The sequence below is a fragment of the Enoplosus armatus genome, chromosome 22 (genome assembly GCF_043641665.1).
Source record: "Enoplosus armatus isolate fEnoArm2 chromosome 22, fEnoArm2.hap1, whole genome shotgun sequence".
In the NCBI taxonomy this organism is placed as follows: domain Eukaryota; kingdom Metazoa; phylum Chordata; class Actinopteri; order Centrarchiformes; family Enoplosidae; genus Enoplosus; species Enoplosus armatus.
Genome location: NC_092201.1, coordinates 1,644,166 through 1,670,000, shown reverse-complemented (window position 1 = coordinate 1,670,000; position 25,835 = coordinate 1,644,166). Strand labels below are relative to the sequence as shown.

The following is a 25,835-nucleotide window of genomic DNA, read 5'->3' as shown; positions in this document are numbered from 1 at the left end:
AGGCCCCTTCCTGTAAGAAAATACAAATTCTAGAGAATTTTTATTTTAATGTATTCTATTCTTTTTCCCTGTTGGGAGGGGACTACAAGATAAAAAAGACAAACAACTTTTGGAGAACTTCTTCTATAGTTTGACACTTGATGTCCCAAACTAAACTCAAGTTAAGAGACAAAAATTAAGAATAAAAACATTGTTATAGTTTTCAACCAGCGCCAGTAAAAAAAAAAAAAAAAGAAGAAAAAATTTATAAATGCAACAGCAACAAGATTCAGTGCAAAGAAACAAGAAAAAGAAAGATTGAACAATTTGTTTTTATAATAAAAATAATCAAGAGTTAATGAGTAATATAATAATGTGGTCAAAGATATTAGATATATGCAGCTGTGTCAAATTCAAGGGTTATTGTTTTATAATGGGTTTTTTATAATGGTTTTGATATCTTATGTTAGAACAGCACAAGCACACACCACAACTTCAACTTCCTGAGGATTATTTGGTGATATTTTTCAAAAATGGCAGCCGGCATTGCAACAGACAGTTATAGCAGTACATGTTTGGACATTAATCTATGGAAGCCCAATCCTGCCAATAAAGAAATTACACATAAAAAAAATAAGGCATTGCAGAAATTCCAACTCTCATAGATATCTCAAAAATTATTCAGTGTGTCATTATAATGCTAATTAAATTTTAAGCATCTTTCATGTAACCTAAGGACAGTTTACATACAGAAAACAGGAAAAAACACTTTAATAAAATGAATAAAAAGATAGGTCTTAAGTCTATAATATATTTTTTCTTTTGAGAAGATGTCATAATATTGATATTCATATGAGACAGTAAGTTATTACGGGAATGAGAATTTAATATTTTTATCATATGTAACCACATATTTATTGATTTATTATTTTGGCAGTAATGGGCTTCCATACCTTAAGCCCTAGACAACACCAAAGAGATTTTAACAGTTTACCAGTCAACAGTCCAGGTCTTCCCGAGGCCGCAGTGTGAACAGAAAGATAAACCAGTGTTTTTGTTCTATTAGTTATATACTTTGGTTTTGATATGAGAGTTTGGTAAAAAAAAAAAAAAAAAAAAAAAACAGGTTTTCTGTAAAGTTAAAGGAACACACTGATATTTTGAGAAATCCATTTTTTCTTTTTGACCCAATAATAACTTCCCGTTTACCTTTTAAAACAAAAAAAAAAAAACGAGTTTCATTTCTTCAGTTAATTGAAGACACATTTATTTCACTCTCCTGTTATTATTCATTGAACAATTTTACGCCTCCTTGCTTCACTTCTAGGACACATTTAAATCATCAATTTTACATTTTTCACATACAGCATTTCTCCTGTTTGCTCAGGATATTTTTATATTTAACTTTTTTACCATTTTTGTCACTATTAAGACTCCATACAGGACACACCAGGCGGTGTCTCAACTGTAATATTGGAATGAAATTCAAACTAAAATACCAGCGTGTTCCTTCACAGTTAAAAGCACGGGTTAAGTTACAGTAGCACTGAGGTTACATGATGCATGTTACATGGGTCATTTGGGCACTGCTGATTGGCCGTTGCCAGTCAGTGAGGGGGCGTGGCCACAGGTGGGTGTTCAGGCAGTGGTGGCGGCCTCCTTCCTGCCGATCTGACAGTAGAGAATCATGGCGAAGACCATGCCGAAAATCTGCAGAGCAAGAGAGAGGAAACACATCAGATAAGCCGCCATCTTTAAAAAATATAATTTAGATTCTTTTTATGCTGTAAAACATCAGATGTGGTCAAAACTGTTTTTTATACTTTGTCTTTAGTTAAATCATTCTGTATTCATAGTATAGTAACATGTTTTTGTACTATTTAATTTATGTTTGATAGTTGTTGTCATAAAATATTTATTAAATTCTCAAATAGTGGCCGGGGTCGTTAACTACCTCACCTGCAGAAGGTATCAGGTCTTATCAGGCTGTCAGGCTTATATTATTTATTTCTACTTTATTTTATGTTATTTTTTGAATCTTGGTTGTGGCTCCAAGTTATATTTGTGATAATATTTTTAGCATGGCAGTTTATCGTGGGAAATTGTGTGTGTGTGCGCTGACCAGCAGGATGGCGATGGCAAAGGCGATTCCCAGCACCACCTCCATGTTTTTCTCCATCAGACGGATGATTTGGGAGGAGCAGGGCTGCAGGAGGAGACCATGACATCATCATACTGTACATCACGTGGTTTCATGTTTATCTATTTGCTCCGTGTCTAACTGACGGTGATGTTTCAGTCACACAGTCTCTGGTGATCTGGTCTCACCGTGGTGTAGACGGCGGAGGACTTGCAGTCTGATACGGTGGTGTTGCAGCGGCAGGAGTCAGGAACCTTCTCCCAGTCTGATGGTCCATTCACGAGACCACAACACTTCAGCTGGGAGGAAAACACAACAACACGGGAGATTCAGCCGTTAGCAAAAGCTGCAGCAGAACCGCAACTAACAGGAACTGTCCGCTAATCACTTCCTGATTCCAGTTTATCCACAGCCGGACGCACCCAAACTGCTGCCACGCCGGGGCAGTAATTCAATCTAGAGCTCATTCGATTAGTTCGATTAGTATTCGTATGGTATTCGATTGTTTTTTGTTGTCTTTTTTAAAGCAAAAATGCCAAATATTCTCTGGTTCCAGCCTCTCAGTTGTGAAGTTTTGCTACTTTTCTTTGTCGTATGTGACAATAAACTGATTATCTTTGAGCATTTTTCACTATTTTTGGACATTTTAAAGACAAAACAATTCATCAATACTGAAAATAACCATTAATTGCAGCCTTAAATCTTTTTTTTTTTTTTATATGACAAAAATGAAATTACAGTCCAGAATCTAGATAACATGTGACCCCACATAGGGCCCTAAACTTGAGGTCGAGTTCCAGTTCTCCCTCTCGATTGGCTGCAGACTTGATCAATATCATGTGTTCACATTGTTAAAGTGTCTGTGACAGAAGCTTGGTGACAGTCTGATGCATGTGCGCCCTCTTGTGGGTCTCCATGGTAACTACAGCCTGATTTGTAACTCGAACTGAAGAAAATAAAAGTTTATTGAGCAACAAACTATGAATTTGAGGAAATAATTTTTTTCCTGTCTGACACCAGCTGTGTGTGGGTTCTTGTACTTCTATCTCTGTGAGGACTAAGTAGAGTTAAAGACCTTGAGAGTGACGACATGTTATGGCCCTTATGGTCCTCACTTTTCCACGTACATCTGTGTGTGTGTGTGTGTGTGTGTGTGTTACCTCCCGCTGCAGTTTCTCCAGATCTTGCTTCACGTTATCTGGTTGTTTGGACAGCGGGGTGAACCTCTCCAGACGCTCCTTCACCCAGTCCTTCACCTGCACACACAAACAAACAAACAAACAAAGTAAACAAACAACACAAACAAACCGATGAGGCTGCAGGCGACGCGAGGACGCCGTCACTTCCTGTTTTACCTTCTTCTCGCCCACGGCTCCCAGGATGCCCGCCGCCAGCAGGAGGATGAAGATGACGAGGAGGCTGATGAAGAACTGAGGGAACAGAGAAGCAGGGTTGATTATTTTCTGAACATGTAATTATATGAAGATGAAAACTGAGTTTCCAAACGTCAACAGTCAACAGCTGAACGTTTCCCTCAGAGAGAACAGGCTCACGTAAAGACTCACCTTTATTCATGATTTCTCCTCTTTTATAATATTAATAATATAATATTGTTTCTATTATTTTTTTCACTGTTAAGATGCTGTCAATGAAATAATATTTGTATTAATCTCTTGATTAAGATTAACTTAATCACAATCTATACTTTGTTATATACTTTCCTCCTAAAAATGTGCAACAATTGAACAACTTTCTATTTTTCTGCTAAATAATTTAGGAATTTCTGCTAAAGATTACCACTAAGAACACCGTTTCTAATAGAAAGCATGAGAGCCAATCTCATAATCTGTTAACTGCTAAATTGATATAAATATATATAAAGACAGAACATTGTTTTGTTGAAAATGACTTCATCGCGTTTCTGAAATAATTTGCTGTATGTGCTTTTAGGACATCTGCCTGAAAGCCTCAACTCAGGGAACAAGATCGATTTTGTCCACTGGTGCGTTCAAGTTCCGTGATTTCAGTCAGGAATGAATATTGTTTGAATTGTACTGATACTGGCGCCTTTGCTGAGTGTTTTTCTACAACAAATAAAGTCTAGAATCTTGATTTCAGTCAGAAAATATCAAATCAAGTACTATAAAAGAACAATGTGATGGTTCCCACCAGCAGCAGCATGCAGCGGTTCTCTCTGATGGCTCCGCAGCAGCCCAGGAAGCCCAGCACCATGATGATCACCCCGATGGCGATCATCAGGTCGATGCCAGGAAGAGATTCATTGGTGATCTGAAGACGGGAGGAGACAGGAAGTCAGTCTTTTACACTGGTGACGACAGAAATATTCAGTTTGGATTCTTAACAGCTGAAGGAGACGACCACACGGCAAGTCTCTGAGTTCAGTTACCACAAGGAGCCATTTGGAAGAGCTGAAAACAAACTACAACAGCGAGTTTTGGTGTGGTGATCAAGTGAGAGTCTCACCACGTTTCCATCTTTGCTGACTTTCAGGTAGATGGAGACTCCGAGGATGATGCAACCACTAATCTGTAGAAAGAAAGAAAGAGATGAGAGTTAAAAACGAAATGTGCAACAAGCAACAACACGTGAGTTTATTGGTGAGAATCTGGAGACGCCTGCTGGAGAAAACCTGCAGCAACTCAAACTCCACAACTTCACACACAAGATCTCTCAAACTCAGACACGTCATCATGAAATGTTCTTATTTTAAAAAGCCCCTGGCCTTTTCTCTAGCGCCACCTTCAGGACCTTCTAGTGTGCATGAGGAAGTTTCAGCTGCGCAGGAAGCAGATTGTAATAAGTCATTTCTAATCCAGAGTGCCTAGATTCAAAATGGCACGAGCATGTTCATTAACGTGCTGCTCTAACAGCCTCCACTCTGCTGGTTTCAGGCTTTCCACCAGGGATTTGCTCCCATTCAGCAACAAGAGCATCAGCGAGGTCCAACACTGATGTCGGGTGAAGCGCTTCTTTATGGAGCTGTCTTTGTGCACGAGGACGTCCTCATGTTGAAACAGGAAAGAGACAAACACAAACTGCTGCCACAAAACATGCCACTGTCTGAAATATCAATGTATGCTGTTGCTTTAAGATTTATCTTCGTTGGAGCTGAGGGGCCAAACCATGAAGAAGTGCCGGCCAGAAGAACACTAAAGGATTCGAAGAGGGTTGTCCACGTGAATAATTTATCTGTGCACGAGTAACTGGCTGCTGCACACAAGACCGATTGTAGCTCCCAGGTGCACAAAGAAAGCTGTACTTGTACTCACAAGAAACTATCCACAACATAGTTTGTAGTTTTTGGTCCCATGAGATTTTGAGCAGATCCTTGAGATCACACGAGGATGAACGACTTTGGTGCTAGCGCCAACATGAGGTCGACCTTTTCGGTTCTGAGTGAAATGTCTCGACAACATTTGGTTCAGACATTCAAGTTCCTCTCAGGATGGATTGTAATAACTTTCCTTTAACTCTTCATCTTTAGCGCCATCATCTGGTCAGATTTTCTTTGGTTTATGACAAATACCTGCAAAACCGTAATATTAGCGTGCTAACACATTAAACTACAATGGTGTACATGATCCCTGCTACACATTAGCACTGCCATCGTGAGCATGTTAGCATGCTGATGTTAGCATTTAGTGCAGCCTCACAGAGCTGCTAGCATGGCTGTAGACTCTCAGTCTTTGTAGTTTAAACAGAAACGTGTTTGTGTGCACGAGAAAGACGAGGTTCTGTAAAAGACAACAGAAGAACCGTGAAAACAAAGTTATCTTATATAAATGTATAAATCATAAGTGAAGTTAATTATTATTATCTGTCAGACAGTTAAACACGGCTGAAATGCAGAAGCTGCTGCAGAGCTTCTCTTCTCTTGTAATATTATTTATTATTATTTGTTGAACAATAAATCAAACTGGACCAGAGACAGAACAAGCTGCTGGTCCTGAGTGAGGACCAGGACTCTCCGAGGACTACATGGACAGACTTCTGTCCGGCTCCTTCATGGGCGGGGTCCAGGGTTGATGAACGACATGAATTATTGAACACTGGAACAATTAGCCGACACAAACACGACACTGTGAGTAATTTATCTGCCATCAATATTTCATACAACGGAGGCCGGTCAGCGTTTCCATGGAGACGAACACAGAGCGGATAATTAGAGGATGATGTTGATTAAATTAATGCTCAATGAAGAAAAATACAGAAATAAACTGCTTCAGCCTGAGCTCACAGGAAATCTGTGTTTATTCATATCATATCACAATAAAAGCTGTGTTTTTGGTTTTTAATTTAGTTTTTCACGTTTTCTTTATGTAAAGTGTCTGTAAAGTTACCTGAACGGTGCTTCAAGTCCAATTTATTATTATTATTATTATTATTATTAATACTACAAAAAGACTTTAAACAAAACAATACTTTACATTTAAAATAGGTAAGATCTTGCCTGAACCTTTTTTTATACAATAAAATAAGATGACAGTTTTGTTTGTTTTGTTTCTAAAGTCTCTAAACATTAACTTTACTTCTCTCTATATAAATATTAATTTACTTAATGAAGTAATGAAATAATAACAATAGTTTATTGATATAGCACTCAACAAAGTCATTTACAACGTAAAACTAGAAAACAATAAGAATCTACTGTACATATATACACATAAAAACACACACACATACATATTAGCACAATTACAGTAACATTTAGAGCTGAACTTATTAATTAATTAATTGACTGACAGAAAATATATATTTCAGGTCATTTTTTAAAGCAGCTTCTCCAGTGTGATGATTGCTTGTGTGTAAAACTAAAGATTCAGATCAAGATTTCACTTCTTCTAATTCAAAATCAATTTTTTGTACATAAAGTGACTAAAATGCAGCTTTTATTTTGATTGTTTAAGTGTTTAAATAGGAAATTTGTGAGCAAACATCTGTTTTAGATCCAAATAATAAAACAAAATGAAATGAACTTCTCTGTTACTTTTATCAAATTTGATTTGATTTTTCTTCACCATGTTCATCACTTTGTGTTTGATGCTATAAATAAACACTGAAGACTACATTAAAGAGAAAATGATAGATCGTTCACTCGACTTCTGAATGAACGGAAACAGACAAGTCAAACAAGAAAAAGGACGTGACCTGAGTGCTCACAATGGTAACACACACACACACACACACACACACACACACACCCTCTGCCTATTTATACTCCGCTGAATAAATAACAGCCTGTCGAGGATTTTACTGCTCTTTCTGAGTCACAAACACACACCTGACCAGTGAAACCACAGTCTGGTGATCTTCTCGACCAATCAGCAACAACCTCAGCTGCGTGTTGAACTCACCTATAATGGCCTCAAACCTCAAACACGCCGTCATTTGACTTTACTGGTGACATTATATCGACCAAACTATTACATGACAACATGAAAACAATATGAAAGGTGTCGTGGTGATGAAGCTACAGAGGATTATCAGCTGAACCTGCAGCTCCTCTCGGCTTTATAGCTTTATGGTGACCTTTAGCTCCTGGTTTGTCTGTTCTGGTTCACTCCCTGTTCAGACACAAAGCTGTGAGAAGCTGGTGAACACAGTGGAGCAGCAACGCGTTCAACATGTCCACTTAAAAGGTGATGATGATGATGATATGACAGTGTTGGGTTTACAACTTGTTGCAGATGCCCTCAAGCATGTTAGCATGCTGCTGTTTAGCAGCTATAGTGGTTGCCATGTTCACCATCTTTGCTTAAATGTGGACCTGCTGGTGGCGCTACAGGACACGTCAGGGGATCACCAGAGTCAGACGGATTCATCCTCTGGTCACCGTGATTGTCTGTTTCAAATTTCATAGCAGCTCATCCAACAGTTGTTGAGATATTTCAGTCTGAACCAAAGCGGTGGACCAACGTTAGCATTAGCTAAAAGAGCTAAAACTTTAAACCAACAAGGAAAGTAAAACGAAATAATCAATAGATTCAATCATGACATTAAACCTTGTTTCAGGAACTATCATATTTTTGTTTGGACCTGCGTAAAAAGCATCCACACATTATCTGGAAGCATTAACACCACTTTTTACATTAATCACCAAAAGGGACTGAGAGCTTCAGGACGACGTTCAGGTGGTCTCAAGGACAAACACAAAGACAGACAGCCTGCTGGTGGAAACAGCCTGAGGAGAAAACCTGCATTACTCAGCTGTCACTGTGTTTGTTGTTGAGACGTCGGCCCTCATAAAATAAAGAGCTTAAAGATGACAGAAACTAAAGCTGCTCCAGCTCCTCAGGATCATACTGGTCCCACAGCAGGTTTAAAGGACAACCTCTTATTCGCTTTACATTTCTTTAATCTGTCTTCTTCTAGCTGCCGTCACTCGTCTATCAACATGTGGCATTGTGGGAAAGCGACGGAGACAAACAGGAAACCGTTCAATTACTGGATATGAGATTGTAACGTGGAGGGGAGATTTCCCGCCTTCCTACTGTTTCACCCGCTTTTTCACTGGAAAAACAAAGACACCCACAAAAGCTGGTGTTTTGCTTTAAAGTTGGTTGCCAACGGTTACAGGCAGGTCACAAAGAAGCACACAAACGTTCAATGAAAAGCGAGGTCACCTAAACATCCGTCAGAGCTGAGAGATCCGACACAAACCTGCAGAGCAACATAACATCCCTGACCCGAAGAACAAACACGCCCTCTGAGCTCGCAGCGGCACGTCGGCTCTGACGGACTGATCCAAGATCAGAGGACACCAGGATCACATCTGATCTGGATTAACGTTGATCGGGATTACAGCTGATCGAGGTTACAGTTAGGCAGGAGAACATTTATGAAGAGGATCAAAATAAAGATTGAAGGTTCTTACAGTTGACCAGGATTACATTTAATTTGAATTACAGTTAATCGGGTTTACATCTAATCAGGTTTAAAGGTAATCAGGATTACAACAGTTATTTGGGGCTACGGTAAATCAGTATTACATTGATCAGGACTGATGTGACTTCAAATTACAGTTAATCCAGTTTACAGTTGTTGATCAGGATTACATCTGATCAGGATTAATCTGATTTGGATTACAGTTTATTTGGATTACATCAGGATTAAAACTGATTACACCTGAACAGGATCACAGTTTGGATCAAGATTACAGTTCATGGGGATTATAATTGATCAGGATTACAATTGATCAGGATTAAAGTGAATTTGGATTATTACTAATCAGGATTAGAGTTAATCAGGATTACACTTCTAGTAACTTACTTCTGTTTGTTTTTCTTGCACTTGGAGCACTTTGAGTATAGATTAGACTGTATAAATAATACTAATAATGCTTGTGTCTGAAATCACATCTCGTTTATTCAGCTCCCTGAGCCTTTATGTCCCTGCTGGGCTCCTGTAGATGTATGTTGAAATGTTGAAATGTTGAAATCACACCAGGTATTTCGCCTTCTTGGGGAAGAGCTAATAGACATTGTGATGATGACAATGATAATATTAATTATAAGGTCAATCAACTGAACTGTCTCTGTCAGTTAAACCAAAGTGGGGCGTTCATTCCTCAGCAGTGACTCACAGGCAGCGAGTAACACAGTAGTACTGAGTCACTGTGTAACTGAGATTCATTGCAGATTAGACCGTGCCATTACACAATCACCACACACACACTGTGTGTACAGGTGTGTACAGTCAGGAGCCCACTGAGCCTGTCAGTCATCACACAGGGTTTGCGCCCTTCTCAAAAACCATTTCTAGAAGGCTGTACACCTGATGATTGACAGCCCTCTTCTTTACTTAGACGTCAACATGAATCTTAGTCATCAGTCGATTCATTTCCTTCAAACAACTCAGGACATTTTAATTTAAACTCTGGTTGACAGAATTTAAAGTGGAGACATTTCAAAATGTATCTTTGGCATTTCTGTACTTCCACTTGCTGTCAGTTATACCAACATATCTGCAATGAGATACATATATATATATAAATATATATAAATTATAGTTAACGCTGGCCGAACGTCTCTGTTTGGTTTGTGTCTGATTGCATCTATAGGCGGAGTAAAAGTAGTAAAACCACAATATAATAATACTTCATTACAAGTAAAGGTCCTGCGTTCAAAATTCTACTTGTTACCAGGAAAAATGTCGTAAGTATCACAAGTAAAAGTACTGATTGTTCAGACCTGTCCCTTTCAGAGTGGTATATATTTACTATTTATTAAAGTACTGTCAAATCCTCACTGGTTATTATTTGTGACACCTAAAAGTAATTAAATCAAATAACCACTTCTTTTCAAATTTGTTTCTGAATGTAAAATAACAACCACAACAGAAGCAGATGTCGTGTTCTTAAACTAACACATTTAGCTGGTTAGTTCATATAGTTATTGTCCAGCTGTGCTTTGCTGCTAAAACATGTTTGGACCATCTCTTTGTCCCTGAACGCAGCATCTATTATGCTAACAGGCGTTAATGTACAGAGACGGCGCCGCGCTTAATTGGTTCTCTGTCTTCCTTCGAAGGCCATAAAAGGCCTTTGACAAGATGTCTGTAGAGGGTTCAGCCACAGAAACCACTGCAGACCTTCAAGATGCCAAGAGAAACAAGGACGTGAAAGAGTTCTCCTCTAGTGACACAGCTCACAAGAGAATTCGATTTTACACCACAAAGATCTTTTCCAGAGCGTCCATGTTTGATTCCTGTTCCTCTTGCGGGTTTCCGACTGCAGAGCTCGTTGTGGCGGCGTTGTTCAGCAGATGGGAAGCATCACTTAGCGACTAAAAGCTGCAGAGCCACAAGTTAAAAACTTTACAGTAAATAACAACCCTGCCCCACCTTCACCATCATCATCATTAGGTAAACACATCATGTCCACTGAGTGGTTACAATCAAGTTTACATCGATTTAACAGCATTTCTGGGAACATGAGACGGACTGAAATAACCCCAGCAGGCAGCAGGACTGACGCTCAAACAGCAGGAGGTTTATTTTAAACACGACACGGAGCTAAAGGTGGACTTGTGATTTGTTTAGATTATTTCTGACACGCTTGCAGTTGGCAGAAAAACAGGAAGCATGTTAAGCGGGATATCTAAACAGAAGTTGTAAGAAAATACAACTTCTGCCAAAGAGCTGAATAACAGAATAATGACACATAAGTCCTGAGAGCCAGAACCAGTTTCCAGTAGCCTTGTTAGCTCGTCTTCTTGTACTGTGAGAAGCTAATCAGAGAGGAAGCGACTCTGTAAATAATATTATAAAGAGTACAGTCTAGACCTGCTCTACATGTAAAGTGCCATAAGATAACTTGTTGTAATTTAGCTATATAAATATAATTGAATTTAATTATGTCCAGTGAGCAAACGAGCTAGGCTAATGAGCTACTCAGTGAGATTGTTAGCCTGGAGAGCTTTATTTTCCCAGTTTTTACTAAAGAAAATGGGACGATTGAAAAAATGCCAGGGGGAGTAAACAGAACAGCACAGAGAAAACAGAAAGAAGCTAATGAGAGAGCTATTGTCTGGCTGTCTAGTGCTAGCTTGACTGACTAGTGTTTTAGCTGTTAGCTCATAGTAGTTCACCAGCTAGCCCTGTGAGTAGTCACTACGTCATTACGACAAGTGGATTCATTACGCAGTGACAATATTAAGTGTGACCAGGCCTTTAGATGATCCACTTGAAAAAAAAAACAACACTTCTTTTGAAGCATACTGAGGCCTTTAGCCTAGCTTAGCACACAGACTTACAGTAAGGGGAAACTGCTAGCCTATAACCACCAAAACACACTTACACTATACACTTTCCAACATCTCCAAAGTTGTCTGACTGATAATCTCACTGATAAAAACACTACGCCTCCTTTGATTTGTAGAGGATTACAAGTACCAGGGAGTCCACATAGATAATAAACTGGACTGGGTAAAGAACACTAATGCCCTCTACAAGAAGGGCCAGAGCCGTCTCTATTTTCTGAGGCGGCTGAGGTCCTTCAACATCTGCCGGACCATGCTGAGGATGTTCTATGAGTCTGTGGTGGCCAGTGCTATCCTCTATGCTGTTGCATGCTGGGGCAGCAGGCTGAGGGTGGCGGACTCCAACAGACTAAACAAACTGATCCACAAGGCCAGTGACGTTGTGGGGGTGGAGCTGGACTCTCTGACGGTGGTGTCAGAGAGGAGGACGCTGTCTTGGACAATGTCTCACATCCTCTCCATGACGTACTGGTCGGACACAAGAGCAGCTTCAGTGGGAGACTCATTCCTCCCAAATGCACAACAGAGCGACACAGGAAATCATTCCTGCCTGTGGCCATCAGACTGTTCAACTCCTCCCTCTGAGTGTCAGACACTCAGGAAGAGACTGGAAATCTGTATCTACTCCACCTGTTCATACACCACCTCACTATTCATTCTAAATGTTTAAGTGCAATAGATATATAGTCATACACTTCAGTGCAACACATACATACATATACATTGTTATTGTATATATGTTTTACCTCATTTCACTTAAATACTGTAAATGTGTATATTTTTTATTTTCTATTTCTTATTTTTATATTTTGTACAAACTTTTAGTTCTAAATTATGCTACTTTTCTACTCTTGAATGGGAGCACCGGTACTGTACAATTTCCCCCCGGGGGTCAATAAAGTATTTCTGATTCTGATAAGCTGCCTCCACCTGTTGGTACCGCACCTCCACCTGCTATAATAACAATATGTGAATTTCGACAGCCTTGTTACAACACACCTTCAACAGCAAGTAGTGTGAGATTTGTGTTGAGCAACAACTTAATCCAGAATGACTGAGTGGAGCTATAGATTAACCAGCACGCACCACTTGGTTTTAATGGGCAACTCCCAGCAGAGAATATGAGGAAATACAGAAATGTGAAGCAGAGTGGGCTGAATCACACTTTCCACTGAGCGAATAAAGCAAAGAGTGACTGCTGAAAAGCACAATACTCCTCATTTACAATCTAACCACGGGCCGAGGAGCGATACGAGGCTGCAGATGATGATGCGAGGCCGAGCGGCCGGCCACGCCCTGAAACTGAGCAAGTGTTTGTTTGTGGAGGGAGAGGCAGAGAGATCATAAAGAGCCAACACAACCTGTTCTGCACTTCTGACCTGTCGGCTGGAAAAACCTGACTGGAGTCATACCAGAGCCTCTCTGCACAGAAACAACTGAATAATACTGAAAAACACTGAACGTAGATTGAAAAAAGGATCAAATGAAGAAACACCTGATAGATAAAACAGATATATATATATATATATATATATATATATATATATACAGAGGAGAAATAAAGAAAAGTTATTTTATAAAAGACTAAAATAAAGACGTCAGGCACCTGTTCAACTTAAGCGAAAACAGAAAACAGGTTGAAAATATAATAATAATAATAATAATAATAATACATCACATTTTCAATTAAAAACTACATGTCCGCTTCCAGTTTAACACATAAAGTGAACAACAGTGCGACTAATGCATCAAAACAAAACTAAATTCAAACAACTGAAGGGAGAAAACTCAAAATAAACTGACACAGAAACTCTTCAACGTGATTTAAACAAACATCACCTGTAAAGTCAAAGTGTGAAGAAGTTTGAAATGATGTCGACTAAAATATCTTAAATGTTTTGTTTTCCAGACTCACCCAGAAGAGAAGGTTGAAGAAGAAGAGAAGGTACTTGATGCATTTATTCACAGCCATGGCTTTTATCTCTCTTTAGTCTTTAGTTCCTCCTCAGCTGCTTCACTCGCGACTCGCTGCCTTCAACAGACACAAGCTTCCTACAGAGCGGAGGCCGAACAGAGACTCCCTCAGGCTACTGAACAGACCAGCCTGCTCGACCCGTTTCCTCTCGCTGAGGGAGCGTCCCTGATGTCTTTGCTCCCTTCCTTTGCACCCTCCTTTCCTTTCCTTCTTTTCTCTACCTGCATCTTGCCTTCTTTGTCTTTTCCTTTCCTACCCTACCCCCTCCTTTTGTTCCCTACCTCCTCCTTTCCTGTCAAAGGCAGAAGCAAATAAAGCAGAAAGCATGTGGGCAACAGATTGCAAAATCTCTCTTGCCAGGTGAAAACCTTTTATCTCTAAAGGCTTGTTTTAGCTGGATGACTGTGTGACCTTAAAGGGCTGAGTGAGTAATCTCTTGAAGACATGAAATACATTTATGTCTGTGTAAGCATGCATCTAATCCTAAATCTCTTACTTTTTCTGAGAGGTTTGGTTGTATGAGCGCAGACAGTAAAAAGAAGAATTTCAAAACAAAGTGATATCAGGTGACCTAAAGAAATGACGTTGCAGAGCTGCACCATGACAGAAACAAGTCTTGAAGCAAAGCGGTCCATGGTTTTTAGCATGTCTGACAGTTAGTCCTCCACTTTGGTCCAGACCGAAATATCTCAACAACTGCTGGATGGATTGACATGAACATTTGGTGCAAATGTAAATTGTGACCAGATGATGAATCCTGTTAATTTTGATGATCCACTGACTCTTCCTGATTCCCAAACACTGCAATTTCCCTTTAATAAGTTAAATCAGATAAAAATAAATAATTAAGTGAATAGTAACAAAACATTTTAACCTTTTAAACAAAACACTGTGGTTTTAGTCAGCTGTTCTGAATTATATTCATTATAGCGTCATCACAGACTATGACTCTTTACTCTTGTCACAAGTCTTTTAATTTTTCACATGAAAACATGTCGTAAAGCTCAAATAGTAAAACAACAGCATCAACACAAATGGCCGGGTCATTAAAGGTACAATCAGTGAACTACAACTTTTTACTACCATCTAGTGGCCGCTGTACAAAACTACAACACAATCAGCAGTCACTTCTCCACAATCCCCTCCCCTTTTTATCTGACTTACACATTTTCTCACCACCCGTCAGCTAACAGCTACAGTTCTGCAGAGATAAGACACGAGGCCACATGAGGACAGCGATAAGGTGGGTCTTTAGACGGGATTTAAGAGTGGTGATCGATGGGGAAGTGATAGATGAGAGCAGCAATGGAGAAAGCTTTTTGACTGGGAACATGGACTGGTGAGGACTGACTGATGGACTGGGTTAGGGGTCTCTAACTGGATCTGAGGAGTCTGGATGTAGAAATGGATGGGAGATGTTTGCTGGAGTCAATCCATGCAGAGTCCAGTCTAAGGATAGAGGGTGAAGTCAATTTTATTTATTTACGACCCCGTCTGTCCTCAGATCCTCGACCCGGATCAGGAAAAACTCCCAAGAAAACTGTTAAACAGGGAAGAAAAGCTTAGGAAGAGCATCAGAGGAGGGATCACTCTGCCAGGACGGACAGACAGGAAATAGATCACACAGGTATGAAGGGGCGTGTCCCTTAAAGTCTGACCTGACGAGGAGAGGGAGCCAGTGGAGGAAAATAAAATTGGTGTGACATGGTGGAGGTGATAGTGGGCTGTGTGAACAAAAGCTGACTTGACTTGTGCAATACACATAAAAACAGAACAACATGCAACAGAAACATACAGTGAGACCTCGGTGCATTAAACCGAATGTGCTGTGTGTCATAATACATGATACATGTGTCTTTAATAGAGAGGAAGGATGAGGACAGGATGTATGTGTCTGCGTGGCAGAGAGGGGGGGGAGGTTACGTCCTTGTCTCGGTACAGCTGCACATCTATGTATAATCTCTCGCCAGCTGTTTTCAGATTGGTAATAGTTTTTCCGTCTTTGTGGGATTTCCTGTGGATACTGGTCATCGAGTCAGCAGCCTGTTCCTTTTAGCTGCTTCTCTTGTTGGACTTCTTCTTTGCGTTTGTAGAATTTCGCAATAAGCACTCGAGGTGGGTCGTTGGTGTTGTTAGGTCTTGAATTTCTTCACTGATTCTTCGGGGCTCGTCCGGGGTTTGCTGGGAATTCATGGCTTTGTCTTAGGTGGTAACGGAGTGTTGTAGTAATGCCAGGCTTTGGCACAGTGCCTGGAAGTCCCTGTGCAGTGCTTCAGTGTGTGCGATCGAGTCCTGTAAGTTTATCTTGAATGGGAATGAGCGTGTCGCTGACCTCTGTCCAGCATGGTGGCTTCAGAGATGCGGGTGGTGCTGCACACGAGCTGGAGAGCGGATGTTTGAGTGATTTACATGATCACAAATGTCATTGTGGTTTTGAATGAGGTCGTCTTACCTGGTAAGTTTTGGTTTCACTTCGGCTGTCGATCCTCTCACTAAAGGACAGGGGCAGCATGTGAGTACATTGAGACCAGTTTTGCTTGTTACAATCATTCATCTTATTCAAACTGGTCCCGGAGAGATCCAGTGTCAAACGCACAGTCCTCGTTTATTTGAAGGTAATATGCTATCCTTTCACCTGCCGGTCTGACCTGCCTCCTGCCGAAGCCCTGTTGGATTTGTTTGCCTGTTTGGACTGCTACCAAGTTGTAAGCTTGTTTTTGACCATAGTCCCTTTGTCTTTGTTTGTGTTGTGGGTCCTCCACCCTTTTGTCTTCCGCACCGGAGCTGTGACCATTTAAGGTGTGCTTTTAAAAGATCCTCCAGTATATCTTTATCTGATTATTTTACTCTATCAATGACGTCACCAGCAGACTGTTTGTTGTCAGCTCCACCCCACATATTTCCATCCATGCTGTGTTTACATTCAACTCACAGCTCATTGGTCAGCCTGGTCTGATGTCACGCTGACATTGTTTAGGTCGGGAGGCGAAGGCTTGAGGATTTGACTGCAGTGAGACACTAACGGCTGAGAGAGAAAGTGGCTGTGACCGCATCGACACAGGTATCATCAGGTAAGACCACTTTCAGGAAACACTAGACACATTATAACGTGTGTAGTAAAACATACTCATAGACATGATCTGAAATGTTTCCAATGAGTAGTGTTTTTTTCTTTTTCCTTTCATTTCATCACAACTATTGTCAAGAGCGAGATCCGGCCTGTCAGAACAGGCCTCAAAATCCTCTGAACGTTTTGACAAAACTTGATCCACTTTTTATTCAGTCTTTGGTACAAAACCTCAAGACAACTAAGGCGGTTGTGTGTGTGTATAGTGCGTATCGGTTGAACTAGCGTCAGAGATGAGGTTCTCCCATTGTGATCATTTCATGACTTACAAGTGTGTGCCGTAAACTTCATCTACTCAAATGAGGTTTTAATACACAACTCACTAGTTGAATTATTCAGCCTTCGTCTTTTTCACATTGTGTAATCTATCTGACAGATGATATGTATTTTGCATCTGATATACATACAGGTGATACATTACAGGAAGAACCAGAATAAAGGAAGAAAGCCACAATGGAAGAGGAGCTCTGGAAAACTCTGAATGAATTGACAGAAGCTGAGTTTAAGAATTTCAAGTGGTTCCTGAGGAAGGATAGCCTGGAAGGCTTCTCAGGCATCCCAGTGGCTCGGTTGGAGAAGGCAGACCAGCAGACCACAGTGGATCTAATGGTTCAGAAATATCAGGGTCCTGGAGCTCTGAGAGTAACCTTGACGGCTTTAGAAAAGATCAGCAGGAATGATCTTGTGCGGCATTTGGAAAACTCCTGCTCAAGACTGAAAGATCGAAAGTTGAGGGAAGGTAAAGGAGAAAAAAACAAGTTTTACATGCATCTCATTAATTGTTTTATGCATTATGGATTATGTATAGTAAAGAAAACAATAATCAGACACCCCTAACTAAAATAGCCGTTTACACAAGTAAACAATTGACACAGTAAACATCACAGAGAGCTGTTCTGTAAGACTGACCAGATTTTTTGTGTTTTGCCTTGTTTTAGACCTCAAGAATCTCGACTCTGTTCCTCTCAAACGTGATTATGAAAGAAAGAAGGCCAAGCTGGTGGAGACAGAGGCTGAAATTAAACTGATGATCCAGGAGAGACAGATGAAGATTGAGGAAATCAAACGCTCAGCAGAGCTCAGCAGTAAATCTGCAGACAGACATATCGCAGACAGTGTGCAGGTCTTTACTGTTTTGCAGGAGTCTGTCAAGAAAAGTCTGGACGATCTCATCGAGGCAATTGAAGATAAGCGTAAAACAACAAAGAAAGAGGCCGAAGGATTCATCCATGAGCTGAAGCAGGAGATCTCTGCGCTGACAAAGAGAAGCACTGAGGTGGAGCAGCTCTCACGCAACGAAGACCACCTCAACTTCCTCGAAAGCTCAGAGTCCCTTAATATTCCAGCCACCAAGAGCTGGACCAAAGTCAGCCTCAGCATCCCAACATATGGGGGAAGTGTGGGGACCGCTGTGGGTCAGCTGCAGGAAAAACTCAGCGAAGAGAAGGATAAGTTGTTCGCTAAGGCCAAGCTGAACAGAGTCCGGCAGTTTGAAAAGGATGTGACTCTAGATCCTGATACAGCAAATCCCAAACTCATTTTGTCTGACGATGGGAAACAAGTTTACTGTGGTGACGTAAAACAAAACCTCCCAGACAATTCGGAAAGATTTAATCCTGCCATAAATGTCTTGGGTAAACAGAGTTTCTCTTCGGGAAGATTTTACTACGAGGTTCGGGTTGAAGGGAAGACTTCCTGGGATTTAGGTGTCGTCAAAGAGTCGATAAACCGAAAGGGATTGATCAACGCGAGCACCGAGAATGGCTACTGGACGATATGTTTAAGGAACGGAGATAGGTACCAAGCTTTTGGTGTCAATCTCAGAGTGAAATGTAAACCAAAGAAGGTGGGCGTGTTTGTGGATTATGAGAAAGGTTCAGTCTCCTTTTATGACGTAGATTCTGCCGACGTTATCTACTGCTTCACTGAATGTTCCTTCACTGAGAAACTCTTCCCATTCTTCAGTCCCAGTCTTCATTATGATGATAGAAACTCCACCCCTCTGATCATCTCTCCGGTCGATTACACTGATTAGACTTGATCAGCTGCTGTGATATTATGCATGCTTTGAAACAGTCAGAATTTGTATTGGAGTTTGGTTGTAGTAGCAGGTTGAGAAATGGAGTTAAAGGCGTGTTGCTCTGGAGTTGGTATGTTCACATCCATGTTCTACCACTCATGTGTGAGTAAAGAAAGTACTGCCTGAATGGTTAATGAATACTGCACAATAAAGTAACTGTGAAACCCCCTACTTGTTCTTTGTCCGAAGGCTTTTCCAGTTAGCTAGCTATCCTGCAGCCAATGTTAATGCTATACTACCTGCTCAAAATAGTGCACCAGATACCACGTCACAACTGTCATAAACACAACTGAGATGGAGGTGAGTCCACCATAAACCAAGATGTCTCTGAGTACCACAGACCACTAGAGGCCTTAGACCACTTGGGGGAATAGGCCCAGCTTCAGCCTCAATGAACCCCTAATAGGCACCTCAGGGTACAAGGGGAATACTTGACTTATACTGTGTACTGGTACTAGACAATGTTGGCTACTACATTACGCTATTTAGTCAAATACTTTATGATTATACTATTTCCTCTAAGAAACAGAATACACCATCGTCATACCATTGAGGGGAATTTATTATATTATTATATTAAGTGTAATAGAAACAAAATCAACAGAGACACATTTCCTGTATTATGAACACAAATAAAAAAGAAATTAGAGTTTTAGAAGCTTTTCTTTTAAAATGAAATCTGTTTGTATTTTTCTACTGAAAACAGTCCAAACTCCTCTTCAACAGCATAAACTCGTCTATTTTTTCATTCTTACAGAGTGAGACTTGCTTTTATATAAATAATTAAATAAATACATAACAAAAACTACCAAGTAGCACTTTTGTAAACAGCTTCAGATTTAACACTGGAACAACTTAAAGTCACTGCATCAGAAGTGTAAAAATCATAAACCAAAACTTGGAGCGATCCAGTTCAGCTTCCGTAGTCTCTGCTGAAATGCTTGTTGACTTTGAAAACAGAGACGTAGACGGTGAGGCTGATGAGGAAGAACTGCTTCTGCTCCTTCAGCCAGACCAGCTTCATCTTCACCTGCCCATCGGAGTCCCGGTGCTGCATCAGAAAGTGCTCGCCGCTGTAGTCGAAAGACGGCGTCTTCTTCGCCACCGTGATGCAAGCGGGTGAGCTGACACACCAGAAGGGTTTCTGGAACTCGTCCAGCAGAGTCAGCGTTATGTTGCAGCAGTTCTACGCGGGAAAGAAGAACCATCAGAGCTGGAAAGGAAAGGGATGAGACCCCCCCCCCTCCCCCAGCAGCTGAGCCAAAACAAAGTTGAGTTGTCAGTCGAAACACACGTCTACGACCGACGGCGTGTGCAGGTTTGCTGCCGTCAGTGTATCGCTGCATTCAACTCGGCAACTATGTCACCTGATTAATTGGCATCAATTTACTTATCTAAGAAAAGTATTTCCCAAAATGTCAAACTATTCCTTTAAGTTGCTATTCAAATATATGTATTTTTTGATGGTCTGTTGGTGTAAACATTTAGCAAATATTACCTCATTAACGACTTCAGTCCCTTGAGCTGTTACTGTATTAGTAAGAAAGTTGGTTTAGGTCGATTACTGCCACGACTGGTTAAGTGTGTGTTCTGGGACGGGGTCTTTATTGTCTTGGACCTTTACGTACTTCCACCGAGCCCTCCAGTGCGTCGCTCCTCCAGGGCAGCTTGATGTTTCCAGACAGCGATCTGTGCTGGGACAAGTTGGTCCTGTTGATGACCTTCAGCTCCACCAGTCCACGCTGGATCTGAACTGATCGCAGCCGCACAACTAACTTTAGGTTTTTACAACACAACCTGGACAGTTACTTTTCATCTGGATGTTATTTATCAACTGAAGAATCCGAGATTAAAGTCGAGTGAAGCAGAAGTCTCCAAATTTACTTTACATTTAAAACTAATTAATGAATGAATCCGATGAGCATTACCTCATCCGATTGCTTGTTTGTTGCATTATGTAATCGGATTACCTGTGTGACAGGAGAGCTGGTGGAAGTGTCCCGACATGATCTCAGTGCCGGTGTTGTGCAGGACAAAGTGCAGAGTGTAGCCGTGCAGACCAAACTCAGGGTCCGAGTTATCCACAGGTGGAAGGTCCACCGGCTCGATGTACGGGCTGCAGGAAGGGACAAACAGGACGAAAACCAGAGTGAAGAGGAATGAGGCACTTCAGAGGCGATTACAGACAGATGACCAGCAGATGGAGCTCTCAACTTATTATCATCTGAACCTGCTGACAATTTGGGAAAAGGTGCCGTTTGGTTCCCAATCTGAATATAAACTGGACTATCGTGCTAATGAGAGGTGAACTTACCAGACTGGAGAGCCCAGCAGACTCTTCTCCACCAACCTGTGGAAGTGCAGGCTGAGCATGATGAAGGCCACACTGCTCTGACCCTACACACACACACACACACACACACACACACACACACACACACACACACATTAACTTTTATTTTTGTTTAAGTTCACATTATAAACACAGCAGACAGACAGAGATACCAGATGTGTCAGCTGGACACTTACCCTCCAGATGCCTATGATGAAGCCGGGCGGCAGATACATCAGTTTGATCAGTCTGTCTTTGCCAATCAACCGATGAGGCTGTCTCTTCACGTCCAGCTTTAAAATCAGAGAGCGCCAGCCAGGCCTGATGGAGAGGAAGAGGGAGGGGTGGTGGAAGGGATGAGGCACTGTAAAGGAGGTGTGGAGGAGGAAGGAGTGTGTCTTACTTCCTGACTTTGGGGCTCTTCAGCGTCTCCTTCCTGACTCCGTGCAGCTGGATGCTGCTGATGTGATGGTATTGGGGGAAGCTGCCTCCGCTCCAGCGGACCATCACAGACGACTCTAAGAAGTACGCTCGACTCTGCTGCAGCGTGATCTCCCGTCCCAAACAATCATGAACCGTCAGCTCCCAGCTCACGTTCAGGTTCCTGGAAAAAAACACAACGGAAGGCTGAAATAAGATAGATCTTAGATAAGATCTGTTTCCTAATCATGTGAAACAGTTCTGAGACATCTATTCTCAGCACAAGTCGAAGATCTTTGCACTGCCTTAAATTACCTCTGGGCAGCAAAAGAAGGGCAAATTTCAAGGTCAGGAAAATACCAAACAGTCAGAGTGCTGCTTGTGCTGGTCGTTGCGCAGCCATGAAAATAGGGCCCTAAATATGATTAAGATGGATTATCTATCCACAGGAAGTTTCAAGTCCCTGTGATGATTTCATGGAAATGAACTGAAGCCAATACGTGCCTGGAAGAAAGGGAATAAACGTAAAATCTGATGCTATTACAACAACCAGGAATACGACAAGATAATATCAGCCTTTACTGATACCCAGAGGGGACATTCAGAAATAATCTAAAATAAATAGAAGCATAGAAATAAAAATAGAAACTATACAAACTCTAGACTTCTCGTACCTGAGGACCCACTCCGTCTGCCTGGGTAGCCCCGTTAACGGGCTGATGTCCCTCAGCTCTCTCCTACACCTGCTTATTTCTTGTCCTGCCATGGTCCTTAAGTACATCTTCTTCCAGTGGCCCGCTGACCGACCCTCCACCTCCACCGGGTCAACCTTCAGCGCCGCATCATCCGCCGGCATCCACATGCGACTCGCAAACTCTGACATGTAAATCTTCTGCCACATGACACTAGAGTGAAAGAAGCACTTCTTACTGTGTAGTCAAGTCCTATTGTCCATTTTATTCACACAAGATTATAATAATTACAATATTACAGTACATACAACAGGTATTCAATAATAACCTGTTCTGTTGACAAAAGAGATTTCATTTAGCAGTCATGTAGTTAGCATTCCCAGCTAACTTTAATCCCCCCAGACACTTCAGAGTAAAAGCCCTTCATCTGCTTCACAGTAAAAGACATCAAGTTGCTTCATGGTGAGAGCCCTTTACCTGATGAAGAAGGCATGAAGCAAAGAGGTGTCTGGGGGGCTTTACTGTCAAGCAGCTGCAAGAGACACATACTATTGTTTGACTCTGCCTGCAAAGCTACTTTGCTTACATCTACGCATTTTATGGGATATGATCTGAACTAGCTAAAAACAATACTAGCATTGCTAGCAAGACGTAGTATTTCATATGTAAGAAATCCCTTCATGTGCAGGACAGTTCTGACTTTTGATTAAAATACTTTCCTATTAAATGGAAAACTGTAGGCTGGTATCGTCAGACCAATTCACTCTCAGTTCATTTACGGTTTCCAAAATGCCTCTGGAAGCTACAACCAATCAGAGCAACGGAACGTGTGACATAGCGGTAGGCTGCTAGGCTAGGTGGCTAGTTCCTACATCCAATTCATATGGCTTCTATTTCAACATAATACACACATGATTTACAAGCCGTGGTGTGAACTACTGTCCAGTTTGATACTGATGTGATAGATTCAGGACGTTCCACCTCAGCAGCAGCCATCTTAGTTTAAGAAAATGCCTCAACAGCACTTAAGCCCACCCCATATTAGATAAACGGTTGTGATGGGCCAGACCTGAATCAGTCCGGCTGGAAATCTGTCTGGACGGGAGGGGGGGGGCAGACACAACTGCCAGAGCAAATAAAACATGAGCTGGCAGATTTGTCTGGTTCCTAGGCTCGGGGAGAGTCTGTCGGACTCACTTGTCGTTGGCCAGCTGGTGGAAGAGCTTGCTGACGTGGCCGATGCAGAACAGCGAGGAGGCGTCCAGGTACGCCAGAATCTTAATCAGGATCTCAGACGGCAGCCTGAAGAAAAAGTAAAGAGGCATTACAACAAAGAAGTCACGCCAATAAAGACAATCAGCAGCCACCTGCAGGCGGGCGGCGAAGCTACAGCTCAAATAGCTTATAGTGCAGTTCCTCTGACCACCACCACATGTTGGTTCAAAGAAGATGGAGGTGAAGTGGAGAGGGTGGAGATGGAGGCCAGGATGAGACTGAGCCTTTTTCTTCTTCATACGTTTATTTTCCATCAACCTGTAGTCTAAAAACATTCAGTAGACCTAGAAAAAAACAACTGATTGCACAACGAAAGACTGCACAGGCAGTCATGTTGTTTAGTCCCCTTAACCCCCCATTTCCTGTCAACTAAATGCTAACATTAAAATGTTAATACAGGACTAATTGGTTTTAGCAACCATCATATTAGCTAAAGTGGCTAATATCAAGTAAAAAAAAAAACAATCTGCAGTATCTTTAAAACTTCAAACTTTGAAACAGACTGTGGTGTTGTTATTGTGGTTAGCTAACTTACTTTTCTATTAAGTTTTCCTCCGATGAAGAAGTTTTTATTTTGGGAAAATCTGCCTTCTTCTTCTCTGTTCTTGGCTCTGGGCAGCTGGGATACAAATAAAAGAAAATAACGCGCCAAGAAATAATGTTTTTGTAAGGTAGAAATTTAGTCTAAAATTCTCCAGACGCTGCCGCCCTGTCACCTGCGATCATTCCCGCTAACCGAGCTCGGCGCTGCCTTCGGTTGTTCCTTCCTCCAGCCGCCCGACTGTCCTCGGCCCGGACCCGGCTTTCCTCTTCCATGACGCCGCTGTTGTCTATCCGGAGCCGGCTGAGCGGGTTTTCTCTCCAAACCCTCCAAGAAACTCCTAAAAAACTCCCCTCGTCCAGCCGCCATTACGGACTTTATTGAAATAAACCGCCAATCAGGGTGAGGAAACGACTTCCGGTCAGCTTTAGTTTTCACAATAAAAACATAATTAAGTGGTCAATAGCGCAGCCAAACCGCTAGATGGCAGTGGGGCTTTGTAGACTCTAACCCTAAATGACATTATGACACTAATCATTTATTTAAACGTTAATCATTATTGGATTTATTCTTAGGTTGATTCGTGGAGCCTTTGTTGATGGTTCACAAGCTGGTTAATTGATTGTGAAATGGAAAAGACTGTTCCAAAGTTCAGTACATGACCTCTGACACGTTCAATTCAATATCAGTCAGGAAAAAAGTCCAACTATTTCTCCATGTCATACATTTGCTGCAGCAACTCTCAGTTCAGCTTCAACCTGTGTAATCCCTGCCTTCAGACTCTTGATTGAGAAACTTCTGACACAGCAGATTAGTGAGTCAAATGGTTTTGATCAGCTCATTCAGTCAGCGGCCTGCTCCTATATATTTGCTCCCATCAGTGCAGAGGTTTTCCCTCCCTAGGAGTGGCACTAACAGCTGTATGAGGTATTTTATTCCTGTATTTTGGCCTGTTACCAGCTGTGCATGTGATGGGATGGTCCCCCAGTTTATGGTAACAATGACAGCAGTGATGTTACCACATTAACATGCACTTTTGCACTTATTGTTATTTATTTATGGTATATATGTACTCTCTTTCGATAAAATTGTTAAATTTTTCATGCCGTACTTTTTTGCATTTATTATTCATTTACTACACTCTAAGCTGAATTGTCCTTCGGGACATTTAAGTTCTACTCTGCTCTACTCTGCCGATTATGTGAAACAGGTGTACATTTGCAGTGATTTGCATGGACACATTATCAATCACAAACCCTCAAGCTGAGGCATGTAGCATGATGTGGTCTGTTGTTTTTCAGCATCATTTTGATTGACTTTGACCCCAAAGTGCTGCTAATGATTGAAACTACACCTGAATTCAGTATTTTGTTTACACCGGAGATGACACTTCTCTCCATGGATATTGTACAACATATTATTGGAGACCATCAAAGGATGCATGTAATGAGAAGGAAAATCACATAAGTACATGAGATATGATAAAAAGAGAATC

General features: G+C 41.3%; 3 protein-coding genes across 5 annotated transcripts in view; 1 reads left to right on the top strand and 2 right to left on the bottom strand.

Annotated features, from left to right (window-relative positions):
• Positions 1-13,951, bottom strand: part of LOC139305252 (tetraspanin-8-like) — a 14,236-nt gene extending 285 nt beyond the window's left edge. Inside the window, exons 1-8 of the mRNA XM_070929200.1 lie at positions 13,814-13,951; positions 4,604-4,666; positions 4,289-4,408; positions 3,475-3,549; positions 3,280-3,375; positions 2,308-2,418; positions 2,102-2,185; positions 1-1,689 (exon numbers count right to left, since the gene is read on the bottom strand). The exon at positions 1-1,689 is cut by the window's left edge and continues 285 nt beyond it. Coding sequence (XP_070785301.1) covers positions 1,618-1,689; positions 2,102-2,185; positions 2,308-2,418; positions 3,280-3,375; positions 3,475-3,549; positions 4,289-4,408; positions 4,604-4,666; positions 13,814-13,870 — 678 coding nt within the window. The 5' untranslated portion in view covers positions 13,871-13,951 and the 3' untranslated portion in view covers positions 1-1,617. The remainder of the gene's footprint in view (positions 1,690-2,101; positions 2,186-2,307; positions 2,419-3,279; positions 3,376-3,474; positions 3,550-4,288; positions 4,409-4,603; positions 4,667-13,813) is intronic.
• Positions 13,952-16,537: 2,586 nt separating this feature from the next.
• On the top strand, positions 16,538-19,247 carry LOC139305014 (E3 ubiquitin-protein ligase TRIM21-like). Of its 3 annotated transcripts, none has more exons than XM_070928951.1 (4): positions 16,538-16,578; positions 16,851-16,934; positions 17,410-17,739; positions 17,939-19,247. In XM_070928951.1, exons 3-4 carry the CDS (start codon positions 17,454-17,456, stop codon positions 19,033-19,035), a joined length of 1,383 nt encoding a protein of 460 aa, XP_070785052.1. In that variant the 5' UTR covers positions 16,538-16,578; positions 16,851-16,934; positions 17,410-17,453; the 3' UTR covers positions 19,036-19,247. The 3 variants fall into 3 exon arrangements, with proteins under 3 accessions (XP_070785052.1, XP_070785050.1, XP_070785051.1); XM_070928949.1 differs by having other exon boundaries at positions 16,851-16,944; XM_070928950.1 differs by lacking the exon at positions 16,538-16,578 and adding an exon at positions 16,661-16,672 and having other exon boundaries at positions 16,851-16,944.
• Positions 19,248-19,970: 723 nt separating this feature from the next.
• Positions 19,971-24,709, bottom strand: LOC139305376 (F-box only protein 15-like). The gene is made up of 10 exons (XM_070929349.1): positions 24,516-24,709; positions 24,335-24,418; positions 23,722-23,826; positions 22,507-22,737; positions 21,816-22,016; positions 21,610-21,733; positions 21,395-21,477; positions 21,051-21,196; positions 20,709-20,833; positions 19,971-20,266 (listed from the first exon to the last, which is right to left on the bottom strand). Exons 1-10 carry the CDS (start codon positions 24,707-24,709, stop codon positions 19,994-19,996), a joined length of 1,566 nt encoding a protein of 521 aa, XP_070785450.1. The 3' UTR covers positions 19,971-19,993.
• Positions 24,710-25,835: the final 1,126 nt, after the last annotated feature.